General features: G+C 32.1%; 5 protein-coding genes across 5 annotated transcripts; all 5 read left to right on the top strand.

Moving 5' to 3' along the window:
* Nucleotides 1-324: 324 nt before the first annotated feature.
* Nucleotides 325-816, top strand: LOC122601718 (probable receptor-like protein kinase At5g59700). The gene has a single exon (XM_043774458.1). It carries the CDS (start codon nucleotides 325-327, stop codon nucleotides 814-816), a length of 492 nt encoding a protein of 163 aa, XP_043630393.1.
* A 3396-nt stretch (nucleotides 817-4212) lies between these two features.
* LOC122600723 lies at nucleotides 4213-13414 on the top strand. Its single transcript, XM_043773477.1, has 6 exons — nucleotides 4213-5385; nucleotides 11407-11516; nucleotides 11719-12076; nucleotides 12159-12335; nucleotides 12529-12638; nucleotides 12779-13414. Exons 1-6 carry the CDS (start codon nucleotides 4354-4356, stop codon nucleotides 13221-13223), a joined length of 2232 nt encoding a protein of 743 aa, XP_043629412.1. The 5' UTR covers nucleotides 4213-4353; the 3' UTR covers nucleotides 13224-13414.
* Nucleotides 13415-14174: 760 nt separating this feature from the next.
* On the top strand, nucleotides 14175-14522 carry LOC122601717 (L-type lectin-domain containing receptor kinase IV.1-like). Its single transcript, XM_043774457.1, has one exon. The coding sequence runs from the start codon at nucleotides 14175-14177 to the stop codon at nucleotides 14520-14522; it is 348 nt and encodes a 115-aa protein (XP_043630392.1).
* A 5410-nt stretch (nucleotides 14523-19932) lies between these two features.
* Nucleotides 19933-21015, top strand: LOC122601715 (putative receptor-like protein kinase At5g39000). Its single transcript, XM_043774456.1, has one exon. It carries the CDS (start codon nucleotides 19933-19935, stop codon nucleotides 21013-21015), a length of 1083 nt encoding a protein of 360 aa, XP_043630391.1.
* Nucleotides 21016-21339: 324 nt separating this feature from the next.
* On the top strand, nucleotides 21340-24217 carry LOC122602006 (putative F-box protein PP2-B8). The gene is made up of 5 exons (XM_043774743.1): nucleotides 21340-21443; nucleotides 21576-21906; nucleotides 22004-22201; nucleotides 23499-23602; nucleotides 23713-24217. Exons 1-5 carry the CDS (start codon nucleotides 21349-21351, stop codon nucleotides 24137-24139), a joined length of 1155 nt encoding a protein of 384 aa, XP_043630678.1. The 5' UTR covers nucleotides 21340-21348; the 3' UTR covers nucleotides 24140-24217.
* The last annotated feature ends 9 nt before the right edge of the window (nucleotides 24218-24226 follow it).

Raw genomic sequence — 24226 nt, 5'->3', positions numbered from 1 at the left:
CATAACAAAAGATTTCATCGATCTGTTTGGTTTATTATTAGTTTAAACATACGTTTACTGCAAATCGCATCGTAAAACTCCCTCCAGTCCACATTCTTTGACTGAATATTTGGGGCATAGAAGATCTATTACTATAAAATTATTATGTGATCATCGAGGCATTTCACATGACACTCGAAACAAGGAGTTTTGAGATCTACTTATACCACTAAATATATATTCACTCACCGTTCAAGTTCAAATCTAAACATATATTCATTATTTGGAACACTTAAATTAATTTTTCTTCTTATTAATTGTCTTCTCATCATCCACAAATAATTAATGGACTCTTTCATGAAAGAGTTTGAACATCTTAAAATCCCACTGGAAGAGATAAAAGAAGTTACCAATAATTTTAGTAACAAACCTATCGGGTCTGGTGGGTTTGGGAAGGTTTACCAAGGAGAACTTTCTCACTTTAAGGGGAAAAGCCTTGTTGCTATTAAGCGTCTGGATCGTAAATTTGGACAAGGAGATCCTGAGTTTTGGAGGGAGATAATGATGCTCTCCCGTTACTCACATGAAAATCTCATCTCTCTTCTGGGATTTTGTGACGAGGCCGGTGAAAAGGTAATCGTGTATGAGCTTGCATCTAATGGAAGTCTCGACTGCTATTTAAGTTCCCCTGATATAATGTGGGAACAACGTATCAAGATATGCCTTGGCGCTGCACAGGGGCTTAGCTACCTCCATGATGACAAGGGCACACAACAACGAGTTATTCATCGAGATGTAAAGAGTTCCAACATCCTAATGGAAGGCCAAAGTTTCTGACATGGGACTGGCAAAACTAGGACCTGCTAATCAGGAGCACACGGCTCTTTTCACCAATGCTGTAGGTACCATTGGATATCTTGATCCAGTTTATTTGCACAAGGGTTTCTTAACAAAAGAATCGGATGTTTATTCTTTCGGCGTGGTTTTATTTGAAGTATTATGTGGAAGACCATGTTTTAGCAATGGTAATCTAGTGCCCACATGGAAACAAAGCTACATAAATAAGAAATTACACGAGATTATCTTCCAAGGTCCGACCCAACCAATGGAGATGACTTGTTTGGAAACATTTTCAAATATTGCGTTCCAATGTGTGCAAGAATCTCGTGAAAAACGGCCAACAATGTCTCATGTTGTTGAAAAACTTGAAACCGCGCTTCTATTTGAGCAGCACCATGATCTCAAACTGCCAAAGGAGTATGTGAATGTACTTATGGCTGTTGCAACACCTCTCAGATACAATTCTGTTGAGGAACTCAAATTAGTTCTCTCCAAAGGGGTCTTCCTGGATGCAGGCAAAACGGTACACACACACATACACATATTGATACTGTCACCGATTGCTTCTCTTGATTCAATCCATGAGGATTAATTTACTAACTAGTAATTTATATATGCATACAGTGGTTTTCATTAAATGACAAGGGAGAACACTGTGTATTGATATCTATGGATGCATGTTTGATTCGAGAGGCTGGAAAACATTATGCGTATTCGACTGAATATAATTCAAGGTGATCGACTTGTTGTCCTCATCCTTTTGCTAACTAGTTACCCCCGTTGTTGCTACTTAAGCTATGTTCTAATTCATTGAATATATGTATCATTCTTCAATTTGGTGTTTATTTGTTTTTTAATTTCGTCATGCAGATTTCAAGTGGGTCCAATTTTTGTAGAGCATTTAAGATTGAAAGCTCATGTCAGAACTCAATTCTTATCTCCAAATATCACATACACTGTCAACCTTGTCTTCAAAAAGCATAATGCAAATCTTAGGTTTATGGACGTTATACATCTCAAATACAAGTTAGGTGGGGAGGCAAAAACTTGGACTTCTTACCTTGCTGATACTAAAAAAAACTGGCTCTCGATTGAATTATCAGTTTACTAGCGACGGGACACCTGTTGATCTTGATATTATTTTTGAAAGTGGTGAAAAGTTTGTATATCTAGAAGGAATCGAGTTTCAGCCTGCGGAAAATGTATCTAGCTAGCTTACAAATCCGCTACCAGATAACTATTTAATGAATCTACAGCATTTTTCCTCAATGGCTGGTTAATGTATAAACCAAGTCCAACCAATTTGGTTATAATTATAGGTGGAAGAACAACGTCATGTCTCAGATGATGAGAAGCAGGTGGATATGCAACCAACGATATCAGATTCAGATGACGACACATATTGGGAACAAAAACTGCCAGATGATTATCAAGATATAATAAAGCTGTCAAAGGATAGAGTGAAATGGAAAACCAAGAAGGAGCTCTACTCAATTTTTTGCCATGGGTTCCTAATCAACAGCTATGGTTCTGTTTTTAAAAGGCTATTCAATAACGGACAGCAGGTAAACTTGATATTGGATCATCATTATCGTTTTCAACACCTTTCATCACTAATTTAATTACCATATATGTTGCTGTTGTGGGGGACTATATATATATGAGCTTTGTTCAATTCTACCAGCTAGTTTTAATTGTACTTACATATCTTCTAAATTATTAATCGATTGACAGTGGTTTTTTCTCGATAAAAATGGGAAGAAATGTCTAATGGTATCAGCAAGAGCGGCTTTTGAAGTGAACAAGTTCATCAAGCAAATTAGTTGGTTCCACTCACAACGTTCCAGGTTCTTTTTTTTTCATGTCTTTCCACCATTTTTGTTGGTCTTGTCTTGTTAACAAGAGGTCTTAACCTACTTGGTTACCACCTAGAGATTATTAACCCTGGATTTTCATGAGAAAAATATTAATGACTCATGAGTTTTATTTATTTATTTTTGGTTTAACTAATTGAATGCCAAAATTATAGTTCAAGCAATTGATCCATGTATACAATATTTTTATTTTTATTTTTTGAATCATTTTCATCTCCAGCATGTTTATCACATACAAGTTGATTTTCTGTGTTGCAGATTTGATAAAATTCTTCGGATCGGTGAAGTCCTTGGAACTCTATTTCAAGGCAAAATAAGATACCAAGTATTATCTCGTCGAACGAAGTATGCATGTTATCTTGTATACAGATTACCAAAAGACCAATCAAAGTTTAAGATACCATTTAAAGTGACAGCTACAAGTGTGTGTTCGGATAGTTATTGGACTTATTGTAAGCATTGGTATATCTATTAGGTTAGTCCGCAAACCCCAGTTGCAAGACCCAAGGTTGATGAAAACACCCATATAGATTAGACCCATATAGATTATGTTCAAACTGATCCTGTTAATAGATGCAATGTTGTTCCTGTGTCTGCTAAACCCATGGGTGTTGCTTCGAGATGCTTCATAAGCTTTTGAGAAAAAGTCTATAACTACTGCAATTGATTTAATAGTGACATTCTTGAGGAAGGACTTCCAGACATGTTGATTGTTTTGGTTCTTGGTCTCTTTTTTCTTTCTGTACCCTGTTTCATCTTAATTGTACATATGGCTATATATGTTGAGTCTAGTATGCTTATACAAGATTAGCCGCACTTACCTTCCACGGTCAAAAAAAAGTCTTCTCTCAGATTCACATGTTGACGTGATAGATACAAGGTTTGAAATGATACACACAGTAAATTGTGACCACTGACCTATTATTTTTTTTCTAAAACAAACTTTAATTAAATTGTGATCACTTTAATGAAGCTAATATATTATAGCATGTAATTAATTTTTGTTCCGAGTTCTTTTCAATATATGTGACTAACCTTTATACAATAAAAAGTTCAGAATGCATGTATACGGATCAAGAAATAAATAAAGAGACCACAACAGGTGCTAAAATACTTCTGACTACAATCAAAACTTATATAACAAAAAAAAAAAAAAAAAAAAAAGAGTAAGGATGTAAAAACATGTAGTAGGCAATTGTATTTTACAAGTAAAAGCTTACAGAACTGGGCTAAAATTAGTATATAATGGGCCAAAACTTATATAATAAATACACAAAAACTGGACATAAAATGTATGACCTGTTATATGTTTATTTGGCGGTGGGCCTTACCCACCTTCACCCCAATGTACCTCCGCCACTAATTTTTTCTCTTCTGAATGGTCGTCTCATCGTAAATTCCCTCCAACCCGCCTTCTTTGACTGAATATTGAGGGGATAAAATAAAAGATCTATATATATTGTTGAAAAATCATGTGATCATCGAGGCATTTCACGTCACATTCAAAACAAGGAGGTTTTAGCTCTATGATAACGTACACGTACTAAATACATACACGTACACCTTTCAAGTTCTAAACATTCCATTCATTGGAACACTTGATTTCATTTTTTCTTATAATTAATCATCATTAATTTGATCATCCACAAAGAATTAATTAATGGACCCTTTCCTGAAAGAGTTTGAACATCTTAGAATCCCACTCAAAGAGATAAAACGAGTTACCAATAATTTTAGGAACAAACCTATCGGGTCTGGTGGATTTGGGAACGTTTACGAGGGGGAACTTTCTCACTCTAAGGGGCGAAGCCATGTTGCTATTAAACGTCTAGACCGTAAGTTTGGGCAAGGAGAACCTGAGTTCTGGAGGGAGATAATGATGCTCTTCCGATACTCACATGAAAATCTCATCCCTCTCCTGGGATTTTGTGACGAGGATGGTGAAAAGGTAATTGTTACCGAGCTTGCATCTAATGGAAGCCTCGAAAGCCATCTTAGTTCCCGTGATCTTACGTGGGAACGACGTATCAAGATATGCCTTGACGCCGCCAAGGGACTTAGCTACCTTCATGATGACAAGGGCACGCACCAACGAGTTATACATCGAGACTTGAAGAGTGCCAACATCCTGCTGGATGACGAATGGAAGGCTAAGGTTTCTGACATGGGACTGGCAAAAGTAGGACCGGCTAATCAGGAGCACACGGCTCTTTTCACGGAAGTTGTAGGTACCCTTGGGTATGTTGATCCAGTTTATGCGGAGACGAGTGTCTTAACGAAAGAATCAGATGTTTATTCTTTCGGCGTTGTTTTATTGGAAGTGTTGTGTGGAAAACTATGCAATAGAAATGGTTTTTCAGTGGCTACATGGAAGAAAAGCTACATAAATAAGAAGACGCACGAGATTATCTTCCAAGGTCTCACCCAACCAATGGAGATGACTTCTTTGGAAGCATTCTCCGATATCGCGTTCCAATGTGTGGAGGAGTCTCGTGAAAAGCGGCCAACAATGTCTCGTGTTGTTGAACAACTTGAAATGGCGCTTCTGTTTGAGCAGTACCGTGGCCTCAAACTGCCAAAGGAGTATGTAATCATACTTAATAAGAATGTTGCAACATCTCTCAAATACAAATCTGTTGAGGAACTGAAATTAGTTCTCTCCAAAGGGGTCTTACTTGATGCAGACAAAACGGTATATCTATATCTTCTATCTTTTACTATAACGAAGTGATAACATCCTTTCTTAGTTGGATTTTAAGTGTTAACTAGCAATGCCATGTTATAAACAATCCAGGAATTCTACAGCGCGGGGCATAAAACTTTATAACAAGAATTAATCTTCTAAAAACAAATGAAAATTATAAAAATGCATTCAAAACTAAAAAGATGTTAGTTTTGATCATTTTCCATATTAAGACATGCATGTTCTAATATGCTTGGTTACGTGGGAGGTTAGGGTGGGGCGGGGGCGGGAGGTGACGTAGGTGGGAGCGAGGGGTGTCACGGCATGGCCGGCGGCGAAGAGGGAGATTTAATATAATTTACGGTTTTCAAAATTTAAAAAATGAAAATTGGAAAACAATAAAAAAAGTGTTTTCTAATTTTCCATAACAAAATTGAAAACAACGTTTTATTTTCTTGGAAAACAATTTTTGAAAAATACGATTTAAACTTGTTTTCTGTTTTTCATGTTTTCTTGAAAAACAAAAATGAAAAACAAGGGGTGTTTTCCTAACTAAACGTTCGTTTTTCATTTCCTAAATTTTGAAAATTTCATAATTTATTAACTCTCCCCCTACGCCGCCGGTCACCCCTCACGCCCGCCCCCTTCACCCCGCGTCGACTCCTCACCTCCAACCTCTCACTTAACCAAGTATACTAGAACATGTTTTTTAATATGAAAAATGAAAATATCATTTTCTAATTTTGAATGCATTTTTAAAATTTTCATTTGTTTCCTAAAAATAAAAACCTCTTTCCATTTTCTAGAATATCGGAAATGAAAAAGTATAAAACATTTTATACAACTAACGCATGTTACATTTTTTCTACGGTTTTTTCCTTTTTTGTTTTTTGGGCTGGTTCCTTTTTTGTTTTTGGGTTGATTTCAAGGAACTAGTAATCCATTTCAAATTATCAAGTTTATATTGCTAGGGCTAGGTCCCCTCCTACATTGGATCCACCGATGCTTATATGGATTAATATTAGCTTACTTCCATTTAGAATGTGCTAGTGGCTAACCCACAACGCCAATAATACCTTGATGGCATATCACCCACAATATATACACAACACGTTTGTATTGTACCAAATAAAAATAACCGACACTCGCTTAATATTTAATAAATTTCATCATCGTTATGGTCTTACCATTATTGCATTAATATTATACATGTTAGGTTTTTATTATTCTTAGACGTTATGTTTTATATGTTTGGTTTTTTTTATTTGAATAATTGACATAAATGTTCTTGTATTACATTAACTAGCGAATTTACCCGGGTTCAACCCGGTTGTTTAATTAAAATTATAAAACTATAAAATATGCATGTAATTTTTGTTATTAATTATAAATCGATATGGAGATGATGGATTGCAAAACATAATAATTATAAAAAAATTTAATAACATAAACTTTAAATAAGTATTTAGTGAGCTATTTTTAATTAAAAATATTTTAAATTATTTGTGACATCATATTAAAATAAAGACCTTTTTTAAAAAAATGTAGACTTGGCACATCACAATTTTTCTAAAAATACTTTTGAAAGACAATTGTCTTTTATTTAGTATAGAGATTGTACGATATATTCCTAATTATACCCAAAACTTTTCTGTATATATAACGTGTTTCGAAGCAATGTGCGTGTCAACGGGTACAATGACTAGTTCATGTGCCAATATAGTATATCATATTTTTTTTCTAGAATATTTAAGAGATCAGTTAGACTAAAATAATTGCACATAATAATCATTACCAAAGCCAATGTAGTGTTATACTTGGTAGGGTGTTGATTTTTTGGGGAAAATAACAAAGTTTAAACCTTGATAATGATGTTTTTTAATTTGATGTAAATCTATATCTCTGTAATCTATACTATAACCAAAAGAAGAGGTTGGGGGTACACTTGGCACCCCTAATTTCTCTTCTAGAGTCTAATCCTCTCTCCTTATTAATCCTCTAATTTTTTAAATATTAATCTAAATTAATTTACACTTTTTGGTTTTCTATTACCAATTTACACTTTAACCCCAATCTAAAATAATTAATTTACACTTTTTGGTTTTCCATCATCAATTTACACTTTAACCCAATTTAAAAATAATTAACTTACACTTTTTAATTTTTCATCACCAATTTACACTTTAACTCAATTTAAAATAATTAATTATACTGTTTTGGTTTTCCATCACCAATTTACACTTAAAAATAATTAATTTACACTTTTTGGTTTTCCATCACCAATTTAGATATAACAAATAATTAAAAATTGTTGTTTGTGTTTGTCTTAAGTTTAGATATAACAAACTAAAAATTTTATTTAAACTAAAGTTGAAAAAAAAGGGTTAACTAGATTCAATATTTATATGGAATTAATTTTCATATGTTTCCTTTTTTAGTTTTAATTTTTTTTAACTAAAGTTGAGGAAAAAAATGGTTAACTAGATTCAATATTAATGTGGAGATAATTTTCATATATTTTCTTCTTTAATTAAATTTTTTTTTTTAAACTAAAGTTGAAAAAAAGGGGGTTAACTAGATTCAATATTTATATGGAGTTAATTTTCATATGTTTTTTTCTTTAGTTTTCGTAATTATAGTCTAAAATTGTTGTTTGTGTTTGTCTTAAGTTATACAACAAAATTTGTGTTGAAGATGGACGCCCAACCAATTGTACAATGAACGTAGTTTACAAAGAAGTCATCCAAATCTGTGACGATTTGAACTTCACATAAGTCATTTACTTTATATAGTTCATTCTACGAATTCTCTATTTTTGAATACATGTTTTCAATTAGTTAATTTCCGTTCTAATTATAGACATACTTCTTCAACTTTTTGACTTATTTGATTCGTTTTATATATATTCTTTAAGAAATTTAATTTTATTCGATATCTATTTAATATACTTGAATTCTAATTTTTTAAGATTTGATTAATATATTTTAAAACTACCCTTCCATTGGACGGGTCTGAACACTAGTTAAGAGTATATAACTAAAAGAGGATATAAAATATCTTGTGTGACATTATTATTTAAGTGACATATAGGATATTTGCTTAGTTGTAATGATTTAAATATTTGATATTTTTTTTCATGCTATGTGTATTATAAAATAAATAAAATATTTAATTATGTCTCTAATAGATATTGTTTCTCATCTAATTTGCTGGACACGATGATATAACCAAAATCATATGAAGATTATAAATTTAAAATATAATATAATATAAATAAATATAAAATATAAAGCTATGGATATACTCATGATTTTTTTTTTTCAAATACATTAGTTATTTGAAAAAAACAGTTGTAATAGATTCAAAAGTATTGTTATGCCGAAGTTATACATTAATGAAAAAATTATGCTCCTTTATTTCGAGAGGTTTTTAAGATGGGAGATTTATATATATATATATATATACATATCACTTTTAAGATATAATTACATATCTATTAAAAGAATGCTTTATAAACATTATATTTATGCATTAAAAATTTACACTGTGGATAAATATGTAATTATGTCTTTTAAGTAGGATATATATGTAAATTTTCCTTTTAATATTTGTGTTATTAAACTGATGTTGTCAAGTGTTGTTTGTTTTCTTGCCATCAAATAAAGTTATATACTTTATTTTAATTATAGTTTTACAATCTTATTAGTTTTTTCCACACAATGTATCCTATGTGGCACATTTATTTAGATGACAAATATAATTTTTAATTAATTGTAAAATTTTTAAATATTTTGTATTTTTCATGTCATGTATATAATTAGTTATTACAATAAATTTTGTGCTTATTTCTTTGTAATTTTTCAATTTATTTAAATTCTTTATATTTAATATTTATCTATATATATTTAATGTATTCGATCTCTTTAATTATATTTAGTGTAGATAAATTAGGATTAGTGTGACTTAAGTCTTTAAGAGTAAACTAAGCTTTTTGCTTATTTATTATTTTTTTTTTCTCTTTTTAGTATTTTATGACATTATTTAAAGGAAATAATTAGTCAAATATATAAACTAAGGATTATATAAAGAATAAAATTTTCAAGTTTTAAACTTATTTATTTACTTATTTAAGTTATTATTTAAAGTAATAATTACATATCAATTATATCAACTTATTTTAGTACTAAGTTAAATATGATATAGTGATTTTATTTCTTTTCATCTTTTAAATTTAGAAAATTTTATTTTACCTTTTAATTATTAAATACAAATTTAATCTCTTACTCAAATTTAATAAACTATTTATTTTTTAAAGATTAACCATTCATGTTGGAAGTATTGAAATTGAATTTATGTTGATAGTTTATTTGTGAAGTATATTTTTTATATATTTTATTGCTTGATTTAATTTATTGTTACATGGTTACATTATCTAGATATTGTTTAGAAACAATTCTATTGATTAATATTAAAATATACTCTCTCCGTCCCATTAAACTTTTCCACTTTTATATTTTCAAAGTCAAACTTTACGAAATTTGAACATAAATATTTTTATTTATGATATATATTAGTCGATAAAAGTTATACCAATGAAACATCCATCTAAAACACAATCAATTCATATAACTTTCATCAAATATTATATAACACAAACAAAAATTTTTATGGTCAAAGTTCGTAAAATTTGACTTTGAAAATATAAAAGTGGACAAGTTTAGTGGGACGGAGAGAATATTTATTTAAGATACAACTGCTTTTAATAAGTAAGTTTACATTTAAATAAATAGTTGTTTCAATATTATAGTCTTATATTTTAAATTTTGAAAAATGCAATATTTATTTTTTACAGATTTTTACGTCAATAATTATTCACTATGCAACGCATGAGTTTAATCTATTAGTAACTAAACCATTACTTAACCTATTTAAAGACTACCTCTTAGACTATCATGAAAATCTCCAGGCTTCATTTTATTCCTGGGTTAACCACATTTATTTGAATTTTTTGTTAATAAAAATTATTTAAAAAGATATTCAAATCTATTTATTTGATTTTAGATATTGTAGAATATTTCAAATTTTGATTTTAGTAGATATTTAAAATATATAATAAAAATGAAGAAAAATATTTTCCAACAATATATTACAACATTATTATTACAACATTATTATTATTATTATTATTATTATTATTATTATTGATGTAATTATGATAATTTGACATATTAGTAGTCATTTTTGATATTTTAAAATAAAAGTAGTCATTTTCGATGGGATCTCAATAGAATTTTATATTGGGTCTATTCGGTCATTTGGTGGGATTTTGTTTCAAATTTTTGTTCCTAATTTCGATCTGAAATTTTCAGTGATATTTCAGTTCAAATACTGAAATTTCGGTGGGATTTCAGTTTTCCTGTTTTTTTTTTCTTCCGTATTTTAAACAAAAAATTTCGTTAAAACTTAAACAAAACATAATTAAAAGTTACTATCGCTAAACTATTATATATTGATATTTTAAAACTTTTACTTATGAAATTTCTATTAAGTGTTAAGCATCAATCATTATATATTTGACACATTTGACCATTTTGCATAATATTAAGACTATCAAAATCTGAAATAGTCTTTCGGTATACTTAACTAAACAACATGGTTTGGTACTTAACTAAGCAACATGGTTTGGATCAGGGGTAAACACCCTGGCCTCTGGAGACAGAAGTTATGGGTTAGATCCTCATCTCATGCAAAGGTTGGAGGGTCTTTTCTAACATTTAGGTAGAAAATAAAAGCAGTTTCTTTTTTTTTTTTACTCAAATTTCGGTACTTAACTACATAGATTATATAGGGGTTAGTCCTAATAAAACAAAACTATAACTTAATGAAAATACCTCTTTCTTAATTGGATTTTAACTGGCAATATCATGCATGTCATAAAATATCTGATGTGCCTTCTATGTGGATTGTGGGCTAATATTATCTTACTAATCAATGAGTTTTAACTAACTAGTAATGTACATGTGTATACAGTGGTTTTCAATAAATGACAAGGGAGAGCACTCTGTATTGATATCAATGGATGAATGTTTGATTCGAGAGGCAGGAAAAGATTATGAATTTTCGACTAAGTATAATTCAAGGTGACTTGTTGTCCGATCCTTTAATTTGCTACTTAGTTACCACTTACCACCGTTGGTTAAGTTGTTGCTAGCTAAGCTATGTTCTAATTAATTCATTGACTAATAAGTTAATGAGTAGATTATATATACGAGTATATGATTAACGTAGTATGTGTATCATGCTTCTTCGATCAGTTTGGTGTTAATTTGTTGCTTGATGCAGATTTCCAGTGGGTACATATTCTACACTAGATCGCAAATTTAAAACTCGTGTCAGGACTCAATTCTTAACACCAAACATCACATACACTATCAACCTTGTCTACAAAAATTGGTTTAGTTCAGGTCCTTTTCATTCGGAGGATGTGATAGAAATTGAATACAAGTTAGATGATCATATTCATGGGGAAACAAAAACTTGGACTACTTACCTTGGTGATCACAGAGGAAATGGGTGGTACGCGGTTGAATTATATCAGTTTACTAGCGACGGGACACCTGTTAATCTTGATATTAGTTTTGAAGCCAAGCTTTATTCTGGTCGAGTAGTAGAAGGCATCGAGTTCCAATCCATGGAAAATGTATCTAGCTTAGCTTACAAATTAATCCTCTACCATATATTAAGTCCGCCCAATTTGGTTTTAATTTAATTTGTTATTATAGGTGGAAGAAGGTCAAGCCTCAGACGATCATGATATACAACCACCACCCGTATCAGATTCAGATGGCGACATAAAGGATAGAGTGAAATGGAAAATCAAGGAGCTTTACTCAATTTTTCGTCAACGATTCTTAATCGTCGATGGTTCATTTTTTAAAAGGCTTTTCAATAACAGAAAGGTATATATGTAGTTGATATAAATAAATTTCATCACTTTCGTTTTCAAAACCTTTTAAAACACAGTAATTAATTCCTAATTAATCAACTATTGTTGTGCGAGGGAATATATTGATCGATCAAAGCCATATATATATATGATACTTGTAAGCAATTTGTACTTACATATCTTGCACATTATTAATTGATTGACAGTGGTATTTCCTCGATAAAAATGGGAAGAAATGTCTAATGATATCAGCAAGAGCGGCTTTTCGTGTGCGCAAGATCAAGAAAACTAGTTGGGTCCAATCAGAAAATTCCAGGTTCTTTTTTTTTTCCGTCTTTCCACCATTGTTCTTGTTGAATATTCAACTTCTCAAATCCTTTTCCAGTTAGTGTTATCTTTTCTGTTTAGAGCAGTTTTTTATGACATACAAGTTGTTGATTTTTTGAGTTGCTGCAGATTTGGTAAAGTGCTAATGATCAAAGTAATTAAGGGATTTCCGGTAGCTGTGATTCAAAACAAAATAAAATACCAAGCATTATCACCTCAAACAAAGTATGCATGTTACCTTGTCTACAAATTACCAGAAGACCGATCAAATTTACAGATGGCGCCGGTGGAAGTGAGAGTGCGTAGTACAGATGACAAGCAGTATGTCTATTTAGTCAGTCCACAAATCCCAGTTATAAGACAAAAGGTTGATGAAATCACCCACAAACCATTGTTTAAACCCAAAATAAAAGGCCTTCCACAACAAAGGAGCGACGCTTGGATGGAAGTACAAGTATATGAATTTCATACCACTGACACTACGGATGGATTTATCCCGGTTCTACGACTGACTTGCTACTCTGGGGACCTAGAAGGGCTTATTCTTCAAGGAGTTGAGATTAGACCCATATAGCTAGATTATATATATTCAATTAAAAGTGATCCCTCCAGTTAATCGTGATTGTGCCCATGTATGTAAAACCTGTATGTGGGTGTTGCTTCGAGATACTCAAATTATTTGCTTTTTCAGAGGTCATATATAAGCTTTCAAGAAATATGTCTTTAATAATTACAATATAATTTTACCGTGACATTTTTCTAGAAGAAGGGCTTCCAGGCATCAGTCGATTACAATTTGTTGATTGTTTTGGTTCTTAGTCTCGATCTGTTTTCTTTCTTTCTGTACCCTGTTTCATCCGCATTGTGTATGAGGGCATCTCAACCGGCGAGATGATTCACAAAAACTCACCCACATGGAGGTTTGACTTTGGGCTTCCTGTCCCAACTACATATTTTGAAAGTTTATACAAACAATGATATTTCATCCTGCAGCACATATGATTGTAATACATCTCAAACTATAAATGCAACAGCCAACACTATATATCTAGGTTGACATACAAAAGTGTTGGAACCACGTTAAATGTGACTGTCACCGATCGTTTATCATTTGTGATATGATAATTGACGATAACTGAAATCCTTATGTCTAGTAAATATACGATGGGTGTGTTTACTCTTAAAGACATATTATAGGGTTTCTCATAGATGATTGAAACTACGGGGACTTATATATTGCACATATTAAACACCAGGAGCTAAAGTTGTAAATGCTCTCTCTATAAATATGGAGTCATTTCCAACCATTTCAACCCTAATCTTCCACCTTTTGTGTGTGCATTTTCTCTCCTAAAACTCATATCCCATCTAAACACAATCATCTCGTTTTGGGAACCTGACAATCAATGGCAAACGTTCTTGCTCTCACATGGTCCTATGGATCGTCGGGTACATATTATTATTATCATGTTTTCATTATATTTATAATACGAATCATATTAATTCCAACAAAAAGAACTAATTAATGGAATCTTTCGTGAAAGAGTTTGAACAACTTAAGATCCCACCGAAGGAAATTAAAAGAGTTACCAATAATTTTAGTAACAAACCTATCGGGTCTGGTGGATTTGGACAAGGAGATCCTGAGTTCTGGAGGGAGATAATAATGCTCTCCCGTTACTCGCATGAAAATCTCATCTCCCTCTTGGGATTTTGTGACAAGGCTGGTGAAAAGATACTTGTGTATGAGCTTGCATCTAATGGAAGTCTCGATCGCTATCTAAGTTCCCCTGATCTGATCACATGGGAACAACGTATCAAAATATGCCTTGGCGCTGGCGCTGCACATGCAGGGACTTCACTACCTTCATGATGTAAAGAGTTCGAACACCCTACTAGATGACCAATGGAATTGAATGCTAAAGTTTCCGACATGGGACTGTCAAAACTAGGACCTGCTAATCAAGAGCACACAGCTCTTCTCACCAATGTTGTAGGCCCTTGGATACCTTGATTCATTCCTTGTGTTATAATAATTATCCAGTAACATGTACAAATGCATATAGTGGTTTTCAATAAATGACAAGGGAGAACACTCTGTATTGATTATCTATTGATGAATGTTTGATTCGAGAGGAAGGAAAAGATTATGAGTATTCAACTCGATATAATTCAAGGTGACTTCTTATCCTCTTCGTGTTGCTACTTAGTACTTACCCCCATGGCCTGTTGTTGATAAGCTATATTCTAACAGATTGATCAATTAATGAATAGATTATATATATCATTAATACACTGCAGGTCCGGCCTATTTTAAAACCCGTGTCAGAACTCAATTCTTATCACCAAATATCACATACACTATCAACCTTGTCTACAAGACTGGTTTTTCAGCTCAAACTATTTAGTTCATAGCTTAAAATACAAGTTAGATGGGGACACAAAAACTTGGACTTCTTACCTTGCTCATCACAGAGAATATGGGTGGTACACGATTGAATTATATCAGTATACTAGCGACGGGACACCTATTAATCTTGACATTATTTTTGAAGTGAATGCTATAGGGCTAGAACTAGAAGGCATCGAGTTTCAACCCATGGAAAATGTAACTAGCTTACAAATCCACTTCCAGATAACTATTCAATCTACTACATTTTTCCTCAACTGCATTTACAAATCCACAGCAAGTTTTCCGCCAATTTGGTTAATATTATTGTTATATATATAGGTGAAAGAACGTCAAGTCTTGTTAACAAGGGGTTTAACCAGTTGGTTACTCATGGATTTCCACCCTGGATTTTCATGACAAAATTTTTTATGATTTTTTTTTTTTTTTGGTTACTTGAATGCCAAAATTACACTTTAAGCAATTGATGCGTACATTTGAGATAAACAAAGTATACATGGACAAACATTAAACACGCCCGTTTAAACATCTCAAATATATTTTTTTTTTCTCTTCTGTTTTTATCTTTTCCTTTTTCAACATTTATATCACATACAATTTGAATTTTTGAGTTGTTGCAGATTTGGTGAAGTGCTTATAATAAAAAAAAATTAAGGGACCTCGATCTAATGCAAAAGGGGAAATAAAATACCGAGTATTACAGTATCACTTTGAACAAGATATGCATAATGTTACCTTGTCAGTGAGAGAACATTTGGATGTTGATAGGGGGAGGACAGACTTTTGTTATACTATCTATTTAGTTGATCCGCAAACCCCAGTCATATATAAGACCAAAGGTTGATGAAAACACCCACAACCCATATATTGTTTAGACCCAAAATAAAAGGCATTCCACAACGTACAGGAATGTTATTTACGGAGTATGTTGTGAATTTCATAACATGCATGTGGACCTATACATAACTGTACTTATCAAGATTTCTCAAGTAAAAGGTTGATGTATAATATTTATAAAAAAAAAACATGGAAATTACAAGCTTTTATTTAGGGGAACGGAAGATTGTTGTAATTTGAGCCGACGATGATGTGTGGGCTTTTCAAGTAATTAAATGAAACATATCACGATGAGCTTCCATGCTGGTCATCTTGGGCCGAATCCATTTACTTAGGTGTTAATGTAATTGTTATGCAATAGCCTGTAGGAGATCTGCTACATACTTAAAAAAGACAAAACCTTACAAACCTTTTTTTTTTTTTTTTTTGAATTTTTTTGTTCGTGCCCATGTGGAAACAAAGGTACACTAAGAAGAGGTTAGATGAGATTATTTTCCTAACATCTAATGTCCAAAATGCATCCGACTTCAGAGTTATTTTCAAATGTTGCGTTTCAACGTTTGCACGATTCTTGTCATAATGGGCGGCCTATATATGATGTCTATTGTTAGTGGAAAAGTTGGAGAGTGCACTCAAATTTCAAGAGAAATATGATCTAAAACTGTCAGAGGGGTACGTGAAGGTATACAATTAAGGAGATAATTAGGGCCGCCGTACCTCTTCTAAACTATACATCTGAAGAACTAAAGGAGCTTCTATTCAAAGGGACATTCCTTCATGGTGGTAAAACGGTAATTACATATCTTAATTACTTACCTTTAAAAAAAAACATATCTTAATTACTTATTAGTTTTAACTCACAGACGTTTAATTTTACTAGCAACTAAAAATTCATATGATTTATACAAAATAATATTGCAACTGACGAAACCAGAGTTGAAATCAAGCAACCCATAGCACAAAATTTCCACTAGCTTTGTATCAGCGTAATGTAACAATAACGACTAGATTGTTACACAACTACATCTTTATAAGTTTTATTATTGATATAAAATTTTTTGGTAAGTTTAAAGACAACTACATTGACTAATATCTCATTTTTATTTGACTTGTAGTACTAACAAATGATAAATTAATTTTAAAAAAATATTTTGAACAGACCCATAATCCCAGTTACCCATATACAATAATTTATATCATAAGCACATACAATGACATGATTATAAGATAACTTGCACCTACATTTTTAAATGTTGACAGATCTATGTAAGTATATGAAACACCTGTCGTTTGGGCCGGTCAATGTTACGGAGTTAATAAGTTTGAAATGAGTCAAATTAAGCAAGTGAATATATTGATTAGAAATGTGGTCACGTGAATAGTCATTGGAATGGCAATTCAAAAATATATAATATTGTGTCAATAAATATTTGAATGAGTCTCTATTCAAAAGTTTTAACTCAACGAATCATTTCTTGAGTAATGGTGACTTTGAAATCTGAATTGATATGGAAAGTGTGTTTCTAAAGTTTGATTGAATGAATGAAATGAGTGAGTTAAACAGAGGATAAATTGTGAAAGAGGTTGGATTTTTTGAAAAATGTTAGAAGTATAGAAAAGGAGGTTGAAATTTCATTTTTTTTTTAATAATTATTCTAGCTGTTACAAGTATAAAAAAAAATAAACGGTTTTCAAATTGTGGTAGCTACCACAATTTGCTAGAATAGAAACCCAATATGCTTACATGCGGTCTACACCCAATAACGTGGACCGTATTTGTTAGTGAATACATCACTCATTAGGGGGCTCTAATTGTCACATATAAAGTTATTGAATATAATTTGAAAGAATTATAAATACTTCTAAAAAAAATAAGCTAATTATTCTCCTAAAAATTTGATCATGATATGTGTATAAATCAATTGTTTATGTTAAGATAGAGAATAAATGAATAACACATGTAATTTAAAATTATTAAAAAGATTATTAGGTTAACTTTTTAGGGGCATTTATCATTTTCGTTTAAATTCCGTTAGGCCAAAAATGGGTACAACCAAAGACTCGAATGTAGGATCCTCATCCATGTTTTATAAATCAGTAGAGAGAAGAATTGAAGAGGCAAGAACTGGAGATATAAATTTAATAAAAAAGAAAATTTCAAACGCTAAAATTGAGGGGTGAAAAGGTAATTTTAATCACATCAGTCCCTTTCTAACACATGCGTCAGTCACCATAGTTGACATTTCCGACACATCAGTTAGTGTTATCAATAAATGGTACAGTAACAACCATCAACCATACGTACGACTATTGATCAAGTCCACTAAAAATGGATACTATAACTTCGAAGCTTCCTTTAACAAACTAATCATCAACTGCCAAGGTACGTATTCTTTGGCTACATGCATCAGTTTGATATTTATTTATTTATATATTTCTCTTTTTTTAGATCAACTATTTATTTATACATGGAAGTGATATTAGTACCACTCATTTTGATAGATTTACCACAGGTCCACAACTGAGCAATACTGGTTTGTACAGTCAGCTGTAAAACTTGTACGTTGTGCTACATACATCAAAAATCGTGATACGAATATCATTTACCATTTATATAAGGTGGTTTTAAAATAAGAAAAACTGAACACTACTAAAAAATCTTTATTTTTATACGTTATTGTTAGTCAATCTTTATTTTTGTACATTATTATTGGTTTATAAAATTAACTTACATACTCCCTATGTCCCAATTTAAATGTCTAAATTTAACTTGTTGAGTCAATCTTCTCTAATTTTGACCATAAGTATTTTTGTTTGTATAATATATATAATACCTAATTAAAGTTATATCGATAAAAAATACGTTTAAAACTCAATCTATCAATACAATACATTCAATTACTGTATAACACTCATTAAACAATTTACGGTTAAAGTTTTGAAAGAAAGAAATCTAAAGTCAAAATAAGACATTTATATTGGGAGAGTAATATTTAATTAATTATTATTATTTAAAGTTTTTTAACAACACATTATTTTCATATACAAAGAGTTTTTTTTTCTTTACATTTCACCAAATCTTTTTCATGACTAATAACGATTGGTTAATTAAATACTTTTTTCCGACCTTTAATTTGATTTGTGTTTTTGGCTTGTACGGTATAGGTACATCAGTATTGTTGGCGTTTTACCGGGTTTGTTCGCGGCTCGCGGTTCATTGGTCGTGACTCGTGAGTAGTTCGTTGATTGTTTGCATGGAATAATGAGGCTCAATCTTTATTTGTCACGTTTGCATGGTTGGGATATATAAAGACTAATTAGGCATTAATTTACACATTACTTAATCTATACAAATCTTATAAATCATTTAATATTTCTAATTAATATTTAAAAAAAAAATTGATAAACCCAAACCATTTCCCTCCTTTAAATATTTTTATCTAATATAAATATAATACGTACCCTCAATGAAATCATTTAAAATATACATCTTTCAACCATGAAAATAAATACACTACTATACCTCTCTTACATTAATTATTTTTACATTAATAATCATACCACCACCGTCATCGTTATAGTCGACACCACCACCCGCCGTTGTCACACCGCCGTATCTCGCACAGCACACAAATCTATATTCTATGGTTTATTTAATGTTTTTGGTACGTATGCTATATCATCGAGTTGGTATTAGAGTAGTTTGACCGAAACGATAGTTAGGATCATGAACGTGGGGCAAAAAGGACCAATTCTTATAGAAAAACGGTTTCTTTATTACTACTAGCTAGTTTTTTTCTATTCGTATGCAAGTGCTTTGTAAGGCTATAAATAGCCCTGTCAACATTAATTGAATAATAATAAGTATATTAGCTTTCCACTTTCTTTAAATAAGTTAAATACTATATCATTTTGTCCTCTAATTTAAAGTTCTTTGTAAAGTCACATATTCAACTCAGTTAAGTCATATTCAATATACAGTGAGCGAGCTTGGTCGTGAGACTTAATTAAAGCTAGCCTGATATTGAAAATAATAATGGCATCATCTTTCATGAATGAGTTTGAACATCTTAGAATCCGACTTGAAGAGATTAAAAAAGCTACTAATAATTTTGGTAACAAGGTTATTGGATCCGGTGGATTTGGGGCAGTGTATGAAGGGGAGGTGTCACTTTCTACTGGGAAAAGCATTGTCGCTATCAAGCGTCTGAATCGTCAATTTGGGCAAGGAGACCCCGAATTCCTGAAAGAGATAATGTTTCTTTCCCGGTACAGGCATCCAAATCTCATTTCTCTCTTGGGGTTTTGTGATGAGGAACGCGAGAAGGTCCTTATATACGAATACGCACCTAAGGGAAGTCTTGATAGGTACTTAAGTAATTCCGGTCTTACATGGACACAACGTATTAAGATATGCCTAGGGGCTGCAAAGGGTCTAAGTTACCTACATGATCCTAGAGGGACATACCAACGAGTACTCCATTGTGATATAAAAAGTGCCAATATTCTACTTGATGAGAATATGACTGCTAAAGTTGCTGACTTTGGATTGTCAAAAATGGGCCCTGCAAATCAGCAGCACTCAATTATTTTCACCAACGCCGTGGGTACTCCAGGCTACTGTGATCCGCTATTTATACAGGGATCCACCCTCACAAAAGAATCAGACGTATACTCTTTCGGCGTAGTCTTATTTGAAGTTCTCTGCGGGAGATTATGCTATCGATGTAGCAATGGTCGGCATGATGAGGTTTTCGTGCGCACGTGCAAACAAAGATACACTGAGAAGAAGTTAGATGAAATTATTTTCCAACATCTCATCCCTGGAATGCATCCGACTTCATTAGAACTATTTTCAGACGTTGCGTTTCAATGTTTGCACGATTCTCGTCATGGGCGGCCTATGATGTCTATTGTTGTGGAAAAGTTGGAGAGTGCACTCAAATTTCAAGAAAAATATAATCTAAAACTGCCAGAGGAGTACATGAAGGTGTACGAGGAGATAATTATGGCCGCCGTACCTCCTCTGAACTATACATCCGAAGAAGTGCTAAAGGAGCTTCTATTCAAAGGGACCCTCCTTAATGGTGGTAAAACGGTAATTACATATCTTAATTAATTACTAATTAGTTTTAACTGATAGATGTCTAATTTTACTAACACATGAAAAATTCATATGATTAATACAAAATATGGTTCTACTTCAAATAAAACAAGTATATTAAAATTAAACAAATAAAACAATCATTATGAATCATTTTTCATAACTCAAAATCATCATGAATAATGAACATTTTCGTACATCAGTGTATGTACTTGTGCTCTATGAATCGTCATTCATAAGTTTTATCAAACATTAGCTGAACCCTTTTTTTTTTTTTTTTTGATTTTGAACATTGACATCAGCCAATGTAACTTGAATTTGTTTAATGGACAGTGGTTTTCCTTAAATATGAAAGGAGAGCATTGTGAATTGATTTCAATAGCAGAATGTTTGACTCAGATTGCAAGTGAAACATCTAATTATGTGCATGAACATGATTCAAGGTGATCTTATATCCTCTTTTTTTTTTTTTTTTTAAAGTTCTCAAATTATGAAATGATCGATTTCATAAAGTATAAATAAACAATACATAAAGTAATGTACCATTCTTGGATCTTTGCTGCTTTTTTGTGCAGATTTGCAATTGGAAGTTATAAACCAAATGTTAAGGAATTCAGAGCACATGTCAAAACTGAATTCTTGTCACCACAGATCACATACACTGTGAACCTTGTGCTGAAAAATATGGATCCAGATGAAGGATATATCGGTCTTGAATACAAGTTAGCAGGGGGGAGATCAAAATGTTATTCATTTCTTTCGGACGAGAGAGACGATGGATGGTTGAGTGTTGAATTATTTCAGTTTACTAGCGAAAACAAAAAATTTGACCTTAAAATTCTTTTTTACATCAAGCACTGTCGAAATATTATTGTAGAAGGTATCGAATTCCGACCCCTGGAGAAAGTAAGTAGTTTACAAATACTAGCTATAATATACTTATATACTATCATCATCTATGATATGTTGTTCTACATAATAATTTGGTAATTATGTTTGATAGGTGGTACATGAGGTGTTAAATAGTGAGATAGAGAATTTGCAGCTCATAACAGATGATTCAGAAACATTTTGGGAGCAAAAATTGCCAAAAGATTATAAAGACATAGTCGAGTGGTCAAATTATGCCGTGCGTTATGCAACTAAGAAGGAACTCTACTCTGTTCTTCGCAAAGGGTTCCTAATCAACAATGGTGAAAAGGTAAATTTGATAAGAGCGATTATATCTATCGGTATAACTAATTGTAAAACTCCTCACCCTCAAAACACGGTAAATTTTAATATTTTTACTTTTAACTCCATAATATCCAACACTTTTCGGTATTAGAATTAACTAGAGGGTTATCACGCAATTTGACGGCGGTGACATGTGACTGGTAACAATATGATTATTATTAATGTAAAAATAATAAATATAAAAAGCGGTAGTTTAGTTTTTTTAAGTTTATATATTATAAATAATTTTATTAGGCTTGTGCTTATAAGGACTAGAGTCCTTCAGCTTCTTCACTGCCACGCCAGCAGGACTCCTCTCAGGACCCCCTGCCTATAAGACAAGCTTCCTGGAACTTCTTCATCACATCATCAATTATTTTATAATTTATCTCACACACACAAATACACACATATATAAAATTAAAATAAAGTGCAACTGACCCACATGTTACCCCACAATGGAGAGTCTTGAGGAGTCCTCGGGAGGACTAAGTTGAAGGACGCAAGCAACAAGACGCTCTATGCCTATAGTGTCCATCGTCTTAAGTGGTTTGGACGCAAGGAGGACTCTCCTATAAGCAAAGGCCTTAAGGTATTGTTATAAATACATTAGGCGGGAATATTTAAAATTTATAAATAAATAAGATGAGTAGTAAGGTAGATAAGGGGGGAAATAATTTAGGATATATTGGTTATATTTAGTATGAGAGTTTAAAAAAGTTAAAATTTAAAAGGTAATATAAAATTTAACGGGTTGGAAATCTGAAAATGAAAGAATGATTCGTTTTATAAGAATTTACCAGATTAAACCTTAACCTTGTTTCCATCTTCATTTCTAATCCTTTCCGTTTGTTTAACTATGCATTGGGTCCTTTGACTTTTTCTTGCTTGTTTATGTTAAATTAACATAAAGATATATGCCCTGCTCATGTGAATCTCGCGTGTAGAACCTATATATCTATCTATATCTAACTAAAAAGTTAGATAAACCCCAAAGTGCCTCTATCTTTTGTTCAATATATTTATATATCTTAACATATATATTTATAATATCCTTAATGAAATTATTTACAATATACATCCTTCAATCCTTAAAAGAACTACAGTACTCACTTTTACATCAAATACTTTACACTAATAACTCCACCTTTACCGCCACCGCCTTCATTGCCTCCACCGTCACGTCGTGCGGGGATGTGACTAGTACATGTATATGGTTCAAAGGGAAGCAATCCACTTTTGTTAAATGATCCGTACTTATCGATTTGTAATTTGTTTGATAGTGGATTTCTCTTGCCAAAGACGGGAAGAAATGTCTTATGCTATCAGCAAGAGCCACTTTGGACGACAATGACACCTGGAGCTGGAAGTCTTTACCCGAAACAAGGTTAATTGTTTTTCATATTTTCCATGACCAATCACTTGCATATCATCCAATCATTTTATGTACATTTTACAATTCTAACATTATATCTCACACGATTTGACTTGTCTCAGATTTGAAGTGGCTTATGATCCTTCAGAAAGATTTAATATAATTTGTCAAATTGAATCCAGACATCTGTCCCCTGAAACAACATATGCAGGATACCTTGTCTACAAACAAGAAAACAACTACAAGGTTCAGCCTCCTCCTGCACGTGTGAAAGATAAAAAATCTCGTTCAAGAGAAATTTGCTATATCTATTTAAGTTCTCCTCAGACGCCGGTTATTATTACAAGAACGGGTAATCATACTCACTGCCCAATGAATAGACCCAAAATAAAAGGCCTTCCACAGCAGAGGAGCGATGGTTGGATGGAAGTACAAATATGGGAATTTTGTACTACCACCAAAACGATTGATATGCATCTTAAATTGTCTAGTTACGACAACACGTTTGAAGGGATTGAAGTTCAAGGCATTGAACTTAGACCCAAATAATAGATTCTCTTGTTGATGATCGGCAAGAATAAACTAAGTGTAAACACAATAAGTTTGCTTCTATCTACTTTTGTAATGAACTACATG

The sequence above is a fragment of the Erigeron canadensis genome, chromosome 5 (genome assembly GCF_010389155.1).
Source record: "Erigeron canadensis isolate Cc75 chromosome 5, C_canadensis_v1, whole genome shotgun sequence".
Classification (NCBI taxonomy): Eukaryota; Viridiplantae; Streptophyta; class Magnoliopsida; order Asterales; family Asteraceae; genus Erigeron; species Erigeron canadensis.
Note: the sequence above shows the minus strand (reverse complement) of the source record. Positions and strands in the feature narration are given on the sequence as shown.